This window comes from Mauremys mutica, chromosome 3, assembly GCF_020497125.1.
Source record: "Mauremys mutica isolate MM-2020 ecotype Southern chromosome 3, ASM2049712v1, whole genome shotgun sequence".
Lineage (NCBI taxonomy): Eukaryota > Metazoa > Chordata > Testudines > Geoemydidae > Mauremys > Mauremys mutica.
In genome coordinates this window covers 157,685,304-157,702,812 of record NC_059074.1, presented here as the reverse complement: position 1 = coordinate 157,702,812, position 17,509 = coordinate 157,685,304, and the positions used below count along the sequence as shown (strand labels likewise).

Genomic DNA, 17,509 nt, shown 5'->3' with positions numbered 1-17,509 from the left:
CTTTAAAATAAATCCATTTCCGTTTCACAGGGTTTATATAACTTTTGTGATCATGTTTGCTAGTTACTATAATGTTTAAATCCAGATTTGGCTTTCTTATAGCCCCATGTTCTCAGTTCTCAACAGACCTTGCTGTCTCACAGCCCTCATCTTCTCATTAGGAAGCTAGGATTGGGCGATTACCTGGATGATTACCTGTTCTGTTTATTCCCTCTGGGGCACCTAACATTGTCCTCTGTAGATGAAGACAGGATACTAGGTTGAATGGGCCTTTGGTCTGATCCAGTATGGCCATTTCTTATGTTCACTCCCCACAAGCCCACACTCCCTCACCACCCCCGCATCTTCCCATTTTCCACACAGCCTTGCTCCTTCACTATCTTTCTGCAAGGCCTCTTTCCTTTGAGGCCATATTATTTTTAATATCATCCCTTCAGGGATTTCCTCCCTGTTGGCCGCATGTTATCATTCACCCAAAGCAGAACCTACTTTCTTTAAGGCCAGGGTTCAAATCTGAGCCAGAAACCTGAGACAATGGGGTTTTAAAGTGATCTAGAGCCCAAAGGCATATGAACGTGCATAGGAGCCTAGTATTGCCAACACCAAATGTTTCAAAATCATGATCCAAGCATCCCCCCCAAAAACAAAACTTGGTCTGTTTCCTGAGCCCTCAGGCTGCAGTCGCTTCACATGTTCAAGATTTTTTCCTGCAGGAAGGAGGACAGAAAACATGGTTTGATGTGAACTGGAACAGATGCTCACGCAGTCTCCTGACCCTCGCAGCTGGGCGGCCACAGAGGCACCCACACGGCAAAGCTCCCCAGGGAGGTGCGAGGGTCGGCAGCCGGGAGCCCCAAGGGCAGGGGCACAAAGCCACGCGCCCCAGGCCTGAGCCCCAACCCCGCGGCAGACCCGTGCTCTGCCACTCACCGGGCTGCATACAGCAGCCTCGAGGCCGGGCTGAGGGATACCGACCTGAGCCCCGCGGCATCCGGCCGGAGACTAGAACCAGCGACCTCGGGAACCGCCTTCACGCCTCAGGCTTACAGTTATCGGCTTAACAACTCCCGACCTGATTGGGCGGCGCAGTAGCCAATGAATGCGCTTGCCGTCCCTCCAGCCCCCCCCCCCCCTCCGCTGGCGGCAAGGCGGGCGGGGCTCTTTGGGAGGAGGAGGAGGAGGCTGCTGCCCGGGTAGTTCTGTCCCCCCACGCCTGCAAGTGGCGCTGTGACACGTAGAGCAGCTACTCTCCGCAAGCCGGATAGACCCTCCCCGTTCTCGCACTTCCGCTATCGGGGGGGGGGAGGACCGCTCAATAATGCGCTTTGCGATTGGACAGTCTGTTCTTGCCACCCATTAGAGAGGCGCGATACAGCGCTTCACCCCGCCCCCCAGCGCCATCTTGCTGCGTGTGCGCTAGGGAGGGAGTGCTGAGCTGTAAGAGTGACTCCGAGCCGGCCCGGCGGAGCTGTTCCCGCCATGCCGCACTACCAGACCTGGGAGGAGTTCACCCGTGCCGCCGAAAAGCTCTACCTCGCCGACCCCATGAAGGTGCGGAGGGCGGCCGCAGAGCGCCTAGGGGGTGGTCCCGGTCCGCTTTAGAGACCGGTTGGTGCGGGCGAGGCCCCCGCCTTGCGGGTCCGGGACGAGCGAGCTCCCCTAGAAGTGGCCGGAGGCTGGGCTGACTGGGAGCCCAGCGATTCCGGAGACATCGTTCGGGTGACTGCGCGGGGCGCCTCCCCCAGCCAGCCGCTTGCTGCGTTCCCGAGCAGAGCAGAGCCCGGGGTCTCCCAACAGAATTGTCTGCCGCTGGGAAGAGCCTGAGTCTCCTCAGGTTGCGTGGCAGGAATAGCTCTCTCCCCCCTCTCCGGGGTAGCCTGGCACCCGTGTAGTGGCGTGGCAGGAATAGCCCCCTCCCCCCTCTCCGGGGTAGCCTGGCACCCGTGTAGTGGCGTGGCAGGAATAGCCCCCCCCACCCCCTCCGGGGTAGCCTGGCACCCGTGTAGTGGTGTGGCAGGAATAGCCCCCCCACCCCCTCCGGGGTAGCCTGGCACCCGTGTAGTGGTGTGGCAGGAATAGCCCCCCCACCCCCTCCGGGGTAGCCTGGCACCCGTGTAGTGGCGTGGCAGGAATAGCCCCCCCACCCCCTCCGGGGTAGCCTGGCACCCGTGTAGTGTCCATGAGACGTGAATCTGCCCGGGGCGCTGATATGCCGCGAAGCCATCCATGCAGTCTGCTCTTTGCGCTTCATACTGGTTCTTCTGGTCTGCCTTATTCCTCCAAACGCGCAAACTCTTAAAGCCCTAGGTCTGGTTTGTCGGCCTCCCTCTCACTCTGAGGGGAGGCGGAATTGGTTCTTCCGATATTGGAGTCGCCAGTCTTGTTTCTGTTGAGCGCACAGTGCTTCATAACCATGACTCGCTCCTATCTCACTATCTGGAAGGTTTTTTTTGTTTCATAATAGTCTTAATGCACTTGTCTTAGTTTTACTCCATTACTTCTAGTTATACTACCTTAGACTTAACACTGGTAAGGGAGAAATTATTTGTACTTCCAAATACTCTTGAATGGTTATCATGAACCACTCTACCACCTATATCCTTTAATGGGGCTGTTCATAGGCAGACCTCATCGACTTCAGTGGGGTTTCATGTCGGTCCAGTGGGCTGCCTATATGGAGGATATGGGCATTAATGATCACTCTGTCAAGCAGTATATATTTAGCTCTTAGTCTTTCAATATTGTGACATATATCCTAATATTCGGAGAACTTTATCTTAAAGCAAAATCTAATTTTGCAACAAACTGCTAAATGAAATGGTAAAGAATTATTTATTAACTAAAACTTACCTTAGTAAACACTTTTTTATTGTAGCAACACATTTAATCCATCTGATGCCAAAATGGGTCATGTAGCATGCTTGGCCCTCTTAAATGTTGTAGCTGTAGTCATATTTGATGTTTTGGTAACTGGTCTGACAGCTGTATTTGAACATAGCATGTTCAGGATCAGTGACACACTATTTATGTGTTAAAGCTTTAAACACAATGTATGTATTGTTACTTTTGTTAGAAGCTTGAGTGAATTTCAATATGGCCGCTCCATCTTTTGGCCTGTTTGTTCCTTTACAGTAATGCCGAGCATGCCATTATTGTGTTCAGTATAACTCAAGTTATGTAACTTATTCAGGAAAATGAAGAGTTTGGAAACTGTTGTGACTTCAGGAAGGATTACTTAGTCAACACCTGCTGTTAGAGTAGTGTGGGTCTCCCACAAGTAATTATTGGAATAATTTTTTCTAGTGATCTTTGCTCACTACACCTTGAGCAGGGTTGAGAATCTTTCTCTAATTCTTGAAAAGAGAACTTAATGTTGAGGTCCGATATCTCTGTGTATCTGCTTTTTTGCATTTGAAATCTGGCATTAATACTTCAAAAAGGAAATGATTACATTAAATTTCTTGCTATTGCCTTCTAGGAATAGGATGTTTTTATTTTCTTGAGATAAGGTTGATGATGTTGCAATACAGTAGCAAAGTTTTTTTTTATAGCAGCTGTTGTATAGGCAAGTCTTGTGCAATACTATAAACAGTTCAATAGCTCCATTTTCCATTGAAGTTTTCCATTTCATTTTTACATTGGCTGCATTACATCAAATCCAATCTATAGTTGTCTGTCACATGACAATGACACTGCACCAGCATCAAATGGAGTTTTGACTAGGTGATTGTAGAGCAGAGTGGAATCTATGTACTGTTACTACTGTTTGTTTATAAGGAAAGTGTTTCTCCATTTGGGTTACATGGAAATCTTAGTGGGAATGTCCACCTACAGTGACACTATAACTGACAAAATGCAGCATTAACCGTTTTAACATTGACTGACAATGTCAGTCTGACCAGAGTTTTGCTGGTGACTGTTACGTTTTATCTAGTGTGCCCCAAGAAGGGAGGCAAAGCGTGCAGTGCTGTTTCTGCCATTGCCCTTGTACTTGCTAATTTAGAGCTTGGAAAAATTTACTTGAAACCTGTTAGCCATAGTGAACAATATATATGCTGCCTTGCTCCTGTGGCTGTGGCCTCCAAAGCCACAAACCCTGATGTGTATATTACAGCTTGTTACATTTAAATTTGCAACATATATTTAACTGCCCTTGCTTTTGTCATACTTTGACATCATTCCAAGCTTTTTTCCTTGTTGTTCCTTTGTTTGTTTTTGCTCTTCCCGATCTTTTCCTATATTGTGTTTTCCCTTCCCCATATTTTCTCCTTTCTTCTGTCACAACTTACTCTTTCCTTGTATATACATGCACCACAGTACTCTTCCACTCATCCAAACAATACATTTGTCCCTATCCCTAAACACCTGGATTGTAATTTTGCTGGACGCCAGTCTGGAGGACTGAAGCCTAGCTATACCCTGGTGACAATGGGGTCGGGGAGGAAAAGGGCTACTGTCCAGGAACATATTCTCACCAGTAACTGCACACCGCACCATAGTAACTCTAGCTCAGGAACCAATCCATGCAACAAACCTCGATGCCAACTCTGCCCACATATCTACACTAGCGACACCATCACAGGACCTAACCAGATCAGCCACACCATCCCTGGTTCATTCACCTGCACGTCCACCAATGTAATATACGCCATCATATGCCAGCAATGCCCCTCTGCTATGTACATCGGCCAAACTGGACAGTCTCTAAGGAAAAGGATAAATGGACACAAATCGGATATTAGGAATGGCAATATACAAAAACCTGTAGGAGAACACTTCAACCTCCCTGGCCACACAATAGCAGATATTAAGGTGGCCATCCTACAGCAAAAAAACTTCAGGACCAGACTTCAAAGAGAAACTGCTGAGCGTCAGTTCATCTGCAAATTTGACACCATCAGCTCAGGATTAAACAAAGACTGTGAATGGCTTGCCAGCTACAGAACCAGTTTCTCCTCTCTTGGTTTTCACACCTCTACTGCTAGAACAGGGCCTCATCCTCCCTGATTGAACTAACCTCGTTATCTCTAGCTTGCTTCTTGCTTACATATATATACCTGCCCCTGGAAATTTCCACTACTTGCATCCGAAGAAGTGGGTATTCACCCACAAAAGCTCATGCTGCAAAACATCTGTTAGTCTATAAGGTGCCACAGGATTCTTTGCTGCTTTTACAGATCCAGACTAACACGGCTACCCCTCTGATACTGTCCAGGAACAGTGCTCATGTGAAACTAAATTCCAGCACTTCTCCCACCCACCCCCACCCAGCAGGAATTCAATAAATCTACTACATCCCCCTCTCTGGCCAAACCTGTTTGGGTTGCTGGAAAGGAGCATTCTTATGAGGCCTTTTCCTCTGCACTCCCATCCCCTCCAGAGCTGTCTTTCACTGTGAAAGTGGGTAGGGTCTGTCCTACTCTACCCCTTCTTCAATCTCTTTGCTTATGTAGTGGAGGCATTATCTCTATCTTACCTGCTTCCTCACTTTTTTATCTCCCAGGGGCAGGTTAGACCACTACTTTGCTTCTTGTCAAGTATCTGCTTGACTACTCTCTGGTGTCTGCCTCTGCTCTGCTTTGCTGAGCTACAGCAGTATGAAATTGACCTGATACTTGTCAGTTTAACTGTTCTGAATAGGAATTGCAAAAGTGCTCAGTCTTAGCTTTCCCAAGGCAGCAGAGTGAAACTAGGAGCAACACAAGGGGTATTGGAACTATTTTCTGCAGACATAGGAAAATAGCATTGCATTGTCTTGCATTTAGTTATAATTTGGAAAGTTATCTAGAACTATAAGAATTAGAAATATAATTCTTTTTAAATGAAAGGTTAGAGTCTGTGGAAATTGATGGCACTTGTTATGGATGAGTGGATTTTTCAAGGTCTATGCCAGGGGTCAGCAACCTTTCAGAAGTGGTGTGCCGAGTCTTCATTTATTCACTCTGATTTAAGGTTTTGCGTGTCAGTCAGACCTTTTAACGTTTTTAGAAGGTCTCTTTCTATAAGTCTATAATATATAACTAAACTATTGTTGTATGTAAAGTAAATAAGGTTTATAAAATGTTTAAGAAGCTTCATTTAAAATTAAAATGCAGAGCCTCCCGGACTGGTGGCCAGGACCTGGGCAGTGTGAGTGCCACTGAAAATCAGCTTGCATGCCGCCTTTGGCACACGTGCCATAGGTTGCCTGCCCCTGGTCTATGCTAATGTTCTTTGGGGAGGTGGTTCAATGGCAGGGAGGAAAGAAAGGAGTTAAAAAAAAATCTTTAATGTATCAGTTACCAATTAGTATAAAACATACAGTAAACAGTCATTTAAGATTTGATTTGGCAAATGCTGAAAGTGGTTTGTGGGAAACATTTCAAAAGTTATTATAGTGACCTATGTATGCAAAGAGATGGCAGCTTATTTAAATGTGTTGTGCATTTGCTTACTTGGCAGTGTGGCTGTGTTGTAAAAAAGGAATTCAGTCCGATGGAGAATATGTTCGAGGGTTGGCTGGGATTAAATATTTTTGTCTTGTGGGTATACTAAGGCCCGTATAGCTCCAGTTTATTAGATTCCTTCTCTTGAAAAGAAAAGGCTAGTAATGGCTAGGTTCCATTATATGCAAATATCATCTTGCATAATATTGCATACTGGGTTAAACCTGTTCAAAGGATATCTTCATAAACAAGAAACTAACTGCCATGGGTACTTGGATTATACCCTTATTTTCCAAAATTTCTTCAGGAATCATCTTGTGCCAGAACAAATAATTATCCGGTTTTTAAGATTATTTACAAAACTTACCGGACACCTACCGGCCATAGGCAGATGTGGAAGCTCATGGTGGAGGAGAGCCAGTGAGGTCCTAGTAAAAATCTGTTTATACTAGTACTTGTGAAGGAGAGGGTGCTGGGGTTCGTCTGAGATGCTGTTCCTGAACTTTGCTCAGGAGTCTTTCTGTCACTGACTAGTAAGTGTCCGTCTGATAAGTTTATTTGCAACTACCTTCCTACCCACCCAGCTGTCCTTTTGGCTTCTGAAAAGAAGCAGTTATCTTCTCCCATATATCCCAGAACCACCTGACTTCTGCAAGGATTAGGAGTTTTCACTGCTTTGCTATGTGGGGAGTGTCCTCCTTTGGCTGTTCTAATAATCTCTGCTATTCTACCCCTCCATCATCTCATCTAAGTAATCACATGGGACACATCACAGTAGTATTGGAGTGCCTCAAACGTATTTAGAAATTAAAAATAGGAATGTAGCTGTCATAGTTGAGGGAGAAGCAGCCTCTTGAGTAACTAAGGCCAGTCCTGTGAGGAGGAACTAAAACGACAGGGATCTTGAACTGCTTTTTGTATTTAATGGGCTGCCATTGCAGAGAGTGAAGCACCAGGGTTGCATGTTAATAATGACCAGATTGCTGAGTCCTGTACCATTTGGAACCTTTTCAAGGTGTATATGGCTTCATTTCTAGAAATGAGTTGAAATCAAACTTGGAGGTCACTAGTGCATGGATCACCATGGGCAGTTCTGCATTCAATAGGTTGGAGTACAGTCTTCTGGCCAGATGTAGATGGAAGTGGACTTCTTTTGTCAAAATGGTGTTGGGGTATTGAATACATTGAGGAATCCAAAAGGATCCAAGGCTGCAGACAGACTTAATCAGAGGGCATATGCCCTCAATAGCTGGAGATATCATAGAGAAGGCAATTTCTTCAAAGTCTTCCCTCTTTTCCAAGAAGCAGCAGGGTGAAATTGAGAATTCTTTCTGGTTTCATTGCTGTCTGTAGGGTTCTGATTTTAGCAGATTTGAAACGGATAGCCTTATCAGTTTCTGCTTGGGAAAACTATTAACAGCAGAGGCATTGGAATAATCTGCCGACAGACTCTCAAACTCAAATAACGTCATTGGTTGGTATTTGGAAAGTTTTCTCTACCACTGTGGCTAAAACCTTTTTAATATTAAGGTTTAGATACTGTAGAAATGAATAGCATAATGCTGAGCTGACTCCTTCCACATTTACCACAGCCAGTAGCAAAAGTTATTTTTTCAAGTCATTCCAATGTGAAAATCACTCTGAAGAGTTGAGTGAAACATTTTAAGTTAAGCATAGATTTCTTTAGTATATGTCCCCACTAACATGGCAGTGGGGAGAAAAGGATGTCTCAATTTTATAGGAGACCAATTAAAATTATTTCCCCTTTATGAAGGCCGCCTAGTTCCCTGAAGATATCAAAGTGTATTGCAGATGCCATGGATTATGTGGGTTGCAACAAGGACCATTTGATCTTAAAACTGTTGTAGAAAGTAGTTGACCGTACCAGTTTCTTATTACGCTACCTATCTAGTCTTCTTGACCTCAAGCCACTTGGAGACCTCAGAGTGGGGAGCCTGGCAGCTTTCCTTGTACGTTAGTGACAATGTATGAAACAAATCCTGACTTAAGGTAAAAAATTCTTCTTAAGCATGTGATGATCTTAGCATTTCTGGTCCCTTTTCCGAGCCAGTCCCATAATGATCTCCATCCAACAAACCAAATGGGTAACTGGGTAATTCCCAGTTGTAATTAATCCTCCCCCATCCTACCTATATCATTTGGGGCGGGGGGGGGGGAGGGGAATGTCTGCACAGCAAAACAAACAAAAAAACCCTGCGGCTAGCCTGTGCCAGCCGACTTGGGCTGTGGGGCTGTTGTGTAGGCGCTTGGGCTGGAGCCTAGGCTCTAGGATCCTGCGGGATGAGACTGTCCCGTAGCCCAGAAGTCTACACAGCAATGAAACAGCCTGAACTGGCTGGCGCAGACTAGCCATGGATTTTGCTTTGCTGTGTAGATGTATCCTTGGTCTCAAAACTGTAACAATTCTTTTCCCCCATGGCCTCTTATGCCAGATCCAAAGCAATCCCTGATCCAGTGTTGGACATCTGAGGAGTGGTGATGTATAGACAAAATTATTTCCCCCAATCTGATTTGGATATAACCATGCTGATATTCTAATAATAGAACCTCAGTTATGAACACCAAAGTTATGAACTAACCCCTCAACCATGCAAATAAAAAGCAAGTACAGTACTGTGTTAAATGTAATCTACTAAAAAAAAAATGGGGGGAAGCAGCATGTGAGCAAACCCCACTTTTTGTTGAAATGAAAACTTTCCTGAGCATTGAGAAATCAAACAGTAAACATTTTGGTAATGTGTGTGTGTGCTAAGTGAAATGGATCATGAATTGACATGTAGTTTCCTTGACCAAACTGAATGAAATGTAAAATAACACTTTTAAATATTAAGTTGGTCTATGCTAGAAAATCTTTGTGTGATGTGAAAACCTTGTCTATCAGTAATTCCTAAAATGTTTTCTCATTTCAGGTGCGTGTGGTTCTTAAATACCGACACTGTGATGGGAATCTGTGTATCAAAGTAACAGATGATGTAGTTGTAAGTAAAGAATGTTGACTGTGGAGCTTGATTCTGCAAGCTTGCATTTTAAGACAGGCTATCATTTAATTTGATTGAGACTAAAAATTGCTATTGAGAACTTTATATACAGATGGTTATGTAAGCTGTCTAACACTAACTCGGAGTGTGTGTTTTGAGAGCCTCTGATGCTAGCTTGGTACCCCATTCTGCACCCATTGAGTCTGAGACAAAGTTCCTAATGATTTCAAGGGGCATAGGATTGGGCCCTTATTTAACTTTAAGGGCACTTACTGGGTTTCTTTTGAGGGGATATAACTGAAAATGCTGCTATTCTTATTTTGCTTGTATAAGTCTTGCAGTTAAAGGTAACTCCTTTTTGTTTTTCTCATTACGACACAAACTAAAGAACCACTACCAGATTGAGGGGAAATGAATAAGGTTAGGCCTACACTAGAAAAGGTTTGCTGGTATAGCTGTTCTGGCAAACCCTCCTAGTGTAGAGACCCCTTAAACCACCATAAAAGGGCTTTTGGCAGTATAACTTACACTGGTTTGTGTAAAATAAGCTCTTCTGGCAAAAGCACTTTTATGGTGTTATAACTCCATCTGCACTAGGACTTTTGCCAGCATAGAAATGTTACGCACCCCCAAAAAAAGATCCCACACCCCTTCCAGATGTTATATTGGCAAAAAATTTCTAGCGTTGAACTGTCCTGAAAGTCTAAAATTTTTAAATATTGTACACATTTGTTTGTTGGCATAAAATGTAAATAAGGTAGACTTTCAGAGGAGTATGTTTTATAACACAATCAAGAAACCTCACAGAAGTGAGGAAAAGACAAACTTCAAACAGCAAACACATACAAAATTCTAGACATGGAGCCTCTCACCCAACACCCCCCCCAGCCCCACCCCCAGAAGCTTGGAGAAATTATCCAGGTATCTGGCTACTCCACTTTTTCATAGGGGTCTCCATGAATGCAGTATTGCCAACTCTCATAATTTTATCATGACTCTTGTGATTTTTGGGTGTTTTAACTTGTCTGAAAACATGATGAAAGGCTGCCAACTCACAAAATTTCTCTTATTCAAAGTGGCCCCATCTCCTGCTACTGTCAATGGGGCTGAAGCTAGCAAGATAGATGGTAGGGAAATGGCAGCCCATCTGCATGTGGAAAAGCTGCTGTTAATAAAGTTGGCTGCCACTTCCCACTGTTTTCAGTTTAAACTGCATCTGTGCCTACAGCTAAAATGGCTGTCACTGTGGTTTAGGGGCTAGACAGGACACAGGGATTGAGGAGCAGCAGACATACCTAAAAGGTGGATGGAAAGAATGAGGGGCAGTAGGAGCTGGACTCAAGAGTTGCAGGGGATATTACGGAGGTCTGGAGCAATGGGAGGCAGGGGAGAAGTTTCGGGGTAGGAATTGTTGTCTAGTCTCAGGCTGTTCTCTAAGGAGGGGTCAATAGTTCTTTCAAATTTAAGCCTACTTCTGTTACCCAAATGTCCTGTATAACCCCAATATATCAGACTGAATTCAAAAGTTGATGTTAGAACCTGCATCTTTTATGACCATACCATATGACCAGCTATGTGTTCAGTGGCATCTCTTGGGAGTATTTCTCACACATTTTTGTAACCTTTCCTCCCCTGAATTAGAATACAGCAGGGTTTTTTAAAAGGCTTTAGTATTTAGTGCCTCCTTTAGCTGACTTCTGTCCAAACACACTGGAGGGATGTTTAGGAAAGGGCGGGTTGTATGAGCAAGAGGAAAGGGCAACACACAGAACAGTAAAGAAGGGAGAACAGGACATGTGTAACAGTCCAATAGTACGTATTGCTAGTAGTTTGCCTTTTAAGATCCTATTTCTTCAGGGATGAGGCAAACTCTTCCCAGATTCTTCCTAGAAGAGTTGGTCTGCGTCAGAGTCCAGACTGTGGAGGAGAAATAGTCAGGCATCTGTGGATGGCTAATTACAGTACAAGGGATAGGCTCTGAAGGCCAGAGGGATGTTGAATTAGGGGCATTGTTAATTGAAAAGACAGATTTGTTAGGAGAAATCCTACAAAGTAGGAAACTTGGGGTAAGTGGATCCCGAGCTTACATGTAGTTTAAAACAGCCCCTTTTTACTCTCATCTGCTTGTCACCAAGTCAGTGTAGTTAACTTTACTGACAAAGGCAAGTTTTACTGCTGTGGGCTCTGCAGAGGCAGTATACCTGTGGAAAGACTGAACTAGGTTCTGTACTGCATGCCTCAGTTTAAAGAAATTTTAATGTGAACTTAATGCGGGTAAAGCTGCTGTATTGACAGCCCTGGAGACTGAAGCTTTCTATTTTTATTCCTTTGCTAAATCAATCTGGACAGCTGGGTTGTTGCTGTATTCATGCTATACAGGCAGAGGGAACTAATCATTCTTGACAGAAATGCTGGCTGTATTCCAAGTCACCTGCTGTTTCAGCTGGTATCCCCAAATCCATGAGCTGCCTCTTAGGCAAACAAAAGCATTTGTGGCCTCGAGCTGCAGTAAATTTAAAATTCCAGTTTGCCATGTATCTGTACTAGTGTCTAGTATGTAATCATGATCAGACAGTGGCATCCTACTTCTGTCCTTAATTTGCAATGGGGAGGAAAAACCTCACATGAAGAGAACTTCTCCTTATCTTAATCAACAAGGTGGTTCTCTGATTCTTCAAGACTTATCAGGAGGTATTTCCCTATAGAGTATAGAGACAATGCACTAACTCCAAAGACAACAAATCTTCTTGACTTTTATTCACTTCTAAGCAATGCTTAATCTAGCACTGCTAGTGACAAAATAAGTATATCCCTAAAAGTATGAAGATCTAATCTGGGGAAACCCAAGGAAACAATTTCAGGTTCAAAAAAATCTGCTTTGATGATTACAGAACACAAAAGGAAAGAATCTGTTTCATATGTTACCACAATAATTTCTTCCATCACAGGGCAGCTTTTGGCCTGCTGCTGAGATTTTTTTATTTATTTATTTTATTGAGAACTCCTCTCATTATGAAAAGAGACCTTAGCCTTTGCAGGAAAAAGAGAATCCATATAAACCCCCTTTAGTTTTAAAATACACCATTTCTCTGTATCAAACCTCAGTCTTTTGTATCCTGCTTAAATTTTTCATTGAACAGTTAGACTGTAGTTCAAGAGGTTTTGTGCTAACCAACTAGTCTGTGGTTCTTTGTAGAAGATACTTGACAGCACAGTAGTGCTTGTATAATCGTAAGACAAGTTAGACTGAGGGAAGAAAGCTTGTTAAACTTTATCTGACCGCTAGAATATTCACACTTCAAATAGAATGTAAACCTCTATAGCACATTGCTAAAGGGGAAAGACAAAACTATTTATTCATCTGAGTTTTGAGTGGATGTAAACTACAACTGTTTAACATTATCTGTTAAACATGGTGCTCTAAGGAATGTCAATACTAAAAAGATGTTTAGTAGGCATATATTAATTTATTCCAGATTGTTTTCTTTTAATGTTACACAGATTATAACTTTAGAATTTATCTGTATACAACATTGAATACAATGCACTGTGTTCAGTGCTAGCCTTATGGCACCCAAGATTTTGCAAGTTACAGTGAGGCTTTATAACAGTGGAGTTCTATGTGCAAACTGTATGCTCGGTAACTTTCCAAACAGAAAGCAGTCCCTGGCATTAAGAGTTTGCAGTGTTAACATAGACATATTATATGGGGGACCCAAAGGAAGATAATTTTTTTTATATTATATTATATAATATATATATATAAATAAAATAAATCAAAGTAAATTGTTGTAATAAGAGTTGGAAGTTTAAGGGTAGTTTATGTTGCCTCTTCAAGTGTGGAACACAGTACAGATGGCACTGATCAGAGTCCTTGAAGTCTTTCACTTTGTAGTGTAAGCTTTCTGGTGTCCGAAATATGTGAAATTAATATTGAAACTATAAATCACAGATTTAAATAGCTTGAAATAAAACCTGACATTCAGTAACTTTCTTTTGACAGTGTCTGCTATATAGAACAGACCAGGCTCAAGATGTAAAGAAGATTGAGAAATTCCACAGTCAGCTAATGCGACTCATGGTAGCTAAGGAATCCCGCAGTGCTGCCATGGAAACGGACTGAATTGCTGAAAATAAAATGAAAGCTCCAGTCATATTTCATGGGAAGAAAATACCACTTGGATTTGAGCAAACATTGGGACAGGAGATGTTTTATGTAACGAAGTGGACTATGAAAAGTCTGAAGCATTTTTTGCCCTGCCCTAGACACCACTTCAGATAACTAGGAAAATAAATGCTTTCAGTTGAAAGCCTCTATTTATTTTTGAAAATTAAGCAAGAAAAATATATCCTCCATGGAAAACATTCTTACAAGTCTTGCTTAACATACTTTAACCTGTAAATATTTTCTTTTGTAAATCTACAGTACTCTAATTTGAAAGTGAAAGGAAAAAAGTGTATCCCTCTGGAAAGTGAGAGCATGTCTTCATGTAGATTAAATTGATCTTATTTGCATTCATATACCTGTGCTGGTGTATTTTCACAAATGAGAAAATATATATTAATCTAACCAACTAATACTATAACACTGTAAAACTGGATCTACTAACCCTATACATCTAATGACATGTTCTAACAGAATTTAGAAATAGAACAGACATCTTCTAAATTAAAATTGCCAGAAATTATGTATAATGCTGTGCAACTAGCAAGATATTCTGTAAAAGGTTTCTAGCTTTTAATATTATGGCCACAAGTTGTGTAACACTTCTAAAAGCCTGTGCATAATAGTTCTACAGAACACATTCTAGATTGCTGGTTCAAATACAAAGTTGTCGTTAATCAGGTCATCACCATCTGAAAACTGTTCAGTAGCCTATGTGAAGTTGGAAGGTCCCAATCCAGTTATCAGGCAGGTGTTCATATAAAAAGAATCAAGGTAATATTTAGAAGTAATTGGCAGAGAGGATGAATTTCCCTCTCGCTGGTAGAGGTTTGACTTCCAGGGCAGAGTTGAGGCATGCTAGAAAGGGCACTGTGGAAGCTTGCATATGTAATGCCCAGGATGTGACCTGTTCTGTGGATAAATTATTTCAGTGTCCAAGTCTTAGTAACTCACTAATTTACATTCACTTTAATACAAAAAAAAAGTAGACTGTTACAACTTGCATTCACAAATGCTAACATGTTTACCAAACTTGTACCTTAAACATCAAAGCAAAAGAATGTTGTACTGGTGACCCCTTTCACATAGCAAGCCTCTGAGTGTGACACCCCTCCCCCCCCTTATAAATTAAAAACACTTTTTAAAATATATTTAACACCATTATAAATGCTGGAGGCCAAGCAGCGTTTGGGGTGGAGGCTGACGGCTCGCAACCCCCTGAGGGGTCCCGACCCCCAGTTTGACTACATCAGGGGTTCTCAGTCTTGACACGCATATTGCTTAGGAACCAGTGCTTCTTATTGCTACCTTTGTCTAATGGTAGAGGACTCTATTTACTCTTCTCTTGAAAGGTTCCTGCTTGAAGACCCAAATGTTGGAGTTGGACACTTGCTTTGAATAGATACTGTATACTGTTGTGAACTGAACTCCATTTTGTTAAATGCCAACCTGACTTCCTGTATGTAACCAAGCTACTGCTGTAACTGAGTTTTCTCCTGTGCTAATAATTTGGCCAACTCCAAACCTTTAAAAGAAAAGAGCCTTGCAAACTGAGTGTAAATGCTGTACTTAAATACTAGTTATCTGCTGTATTTTTTTTTTTAATACAACAATTGGGTTCTCAAACTTAACTGATGATCTTGCTACTTAGAAGAAATGGAATTCCCATTTTTTTTGCCGAAGGTTTCATAAATACCCACAAAATTAGTTTATTCCATTATATTCTACTGAAAGAATAATTTGTTACATATTATTGGAAGATATTTTAGCATGGTGAACTGCCATTTGCCATGTTGAGTTCTGGCGTGTAAGGTTTGACGTCAGCAAAATACATTCAACCAAGACAAAGGTTCTAATGAAGTCTTATTGCTTGGATATTTTGTCATGTCAACAAGACTTTGAGTTTGTGTCGTCTTCCCTTGCTGTCCCCCACAAAAGCCCTGGTTTCTATTTCAACTTTACTTCCTCATCCTGTTTAGTGGGTGTGATGTTGAGGATGGGTGTGCATGATGGTCTTAGATTGTGTACATATTTCTGAAGTAAAGCATAATACTCTTGCAAAACTAAGGGTAGTGGTATATAACAATGTAAAACTCCTAAACCTGGACAAAAACACCTGCCACTATAATGCTGAAGATTTTTTTAATAGGTACTTCAAATGATCAAGTTTACTACAAGTATTAGAACAAGTGTTTTTAGAGTAGTTTGTGTTAAACCCTACTGCACCTTAGCATTGTGCTTTAGTGCAGAATGCTTATCTTCTAGAGCAGCAGTTCTCAAACTGGGGGTTGGGACCCCAAAGTGGGTCACAACCCTGTTTTAATGGGGGTACCAGGGCTGGCATTAGCCTTCCTGGAGCTGAGGTGTAAGCTTAAACCCAAGCCCCGCCGCCCAGGGCTGAAGCCTGAGGGCTTCAGGTTGTAGGCCCCCTGCCTGGGACTGAAGCCCTTGAGGTTCAGCTTTGACACCCCACCCCTGCCCAGGGCAGTGGGGCTTTGGTTCCCCCTCATCCCCCTGCCTTGGGTGGGCTTAGGCTTCAGTCCCTCCTCCTGGGGTCATGTAGTAATTGTTGTCAGAAAGGGGTCATAGTACAATGAAGTTTGAGAACCCTATAGGACAGGGGTTATTTGCATACAGGAAAAGCCTACAGTACAGAACTAAGGACAGATTTAAATACGCTCTCTGCAAGCAAAATGGATACAGGGGACAAATGAAGTATGCTAATAGTTTTCTCCAGATGTTGTTCCTGGAAGCTGTTATGTAGACAGGCAACATGTCAGAAGGTGTATTCTCAATCTGCCTTTCAGTACTAAATTTAACAGTAGTGTTCTACTGTGGATGTGATCATCAGGATGGAGTTTTAGTAAACTTAAGCTTAAGATCCCACTCTATCTTCTTTAAAGTTACACTAAATTAGAAATGTATTTAGTCTTTGGGAGGAAAGTCCAGAGCATAATAGTCAATTTGGCAAACTGTAGCCATGAAATGCCAATAACACTGCAATCTGCTACCCCACTGGTTCATTTATGACTTGTGGAGACTTCCAGCAAGGTTACATACTACAGAGATGTTGGTCACCAAGGCTTTTTACTGTTCATAGATTTCAATCAGTGAGTTGATCGGTGTCCTACTGCCAATCACCTGTGTCATCCAACTTTTATGGTCCATAATTTTCATTAAGCTGTGTGGGCCATACAGCATAGAGCTTCATGGAGAGATTTTAATTAGACTCCCACACAGAGTCCAGTCTGTCCTTTGTTTTAGTGTTGTAATTCTCCTGGTTTGTTTGTTTTTGGTTTTTTTGTGTTTAACATCTTCTCTTCCTTTGAGAATCAAGAGGTGAAACCCTTACTCCCACTAGCTTGGGATGTCTGTTCTTATGTGAAGCTATGTCCTTTCTATTTTCCTGTGGGAGTTCTACCCGTAGCTGTTGTATACATATCCATCAACAATTTTTGTAAATGTTAGACCCCTGAATGTGGGAAGGTACTTAACTGAGCTATAAAAGTAAGAGTTTAATCACGAATTTAATTTTATTCTTTTTAAGTGTTCAGTGGAAGAAGTCAAGTACCTAAGTCACTTCTGCAAATGGAATTTAGCATCCTAGGGTCTTTAGGACCATTTTGAAAATTTTACCGCTTTTTTTTTAAATTTAGTGAGTAATTTACTACATATTATATAAAGGCATGCAGAATACTCAACACATTTTTGTCTCCTTCCAGCTCAATTAAAAACATCTCTTGATTTCTGGGTGAGACACCTGGGAGCACTCTCAATTTTAAGTAGAAGATTTTCAACATTCAGAGACATTAAACAATTTATCTCAATACCATAGTCTGATATTTGTAGGAAGACTAAGTTGTCATAAGATTCAGTTACTCGTACAGCATGAAAAAATAAAAAGACCATCCTTATCAAGC

At 42.2% G+C, this 17,509-nt stretch overlaps 1 protein-coding gene across 1 annotated transcript; it reads left to right on the top strand.

The window, feature by feature from the left end:
- The first annotated feature begins 1,336 nt into the window (after window positions 1-1,336).
- On the top strand, window positions 1,337-15,168 carry SRP9 (signal recognition particle 9). Its single transcript, XM_045011355.1, has 3 exons — window positions 1,337-1,551; window positions 9,356-9,424; window positions 13,428-15,168. Exons 1-3 carry the CDS (start codon window positions 1,480-1,482, stop codon window positions 13,545-13,547), a joined length of 261 nt encoding a protein of 86 aa, XP_044867290.1. The 5' UTR covers window positions 1,337-1,479; the 3' UTR covers window positions 13,548-15,168.
- The last annotated feature ends 2,341 nt before the right edge of the window (window positions 15,169-17,509 follow it).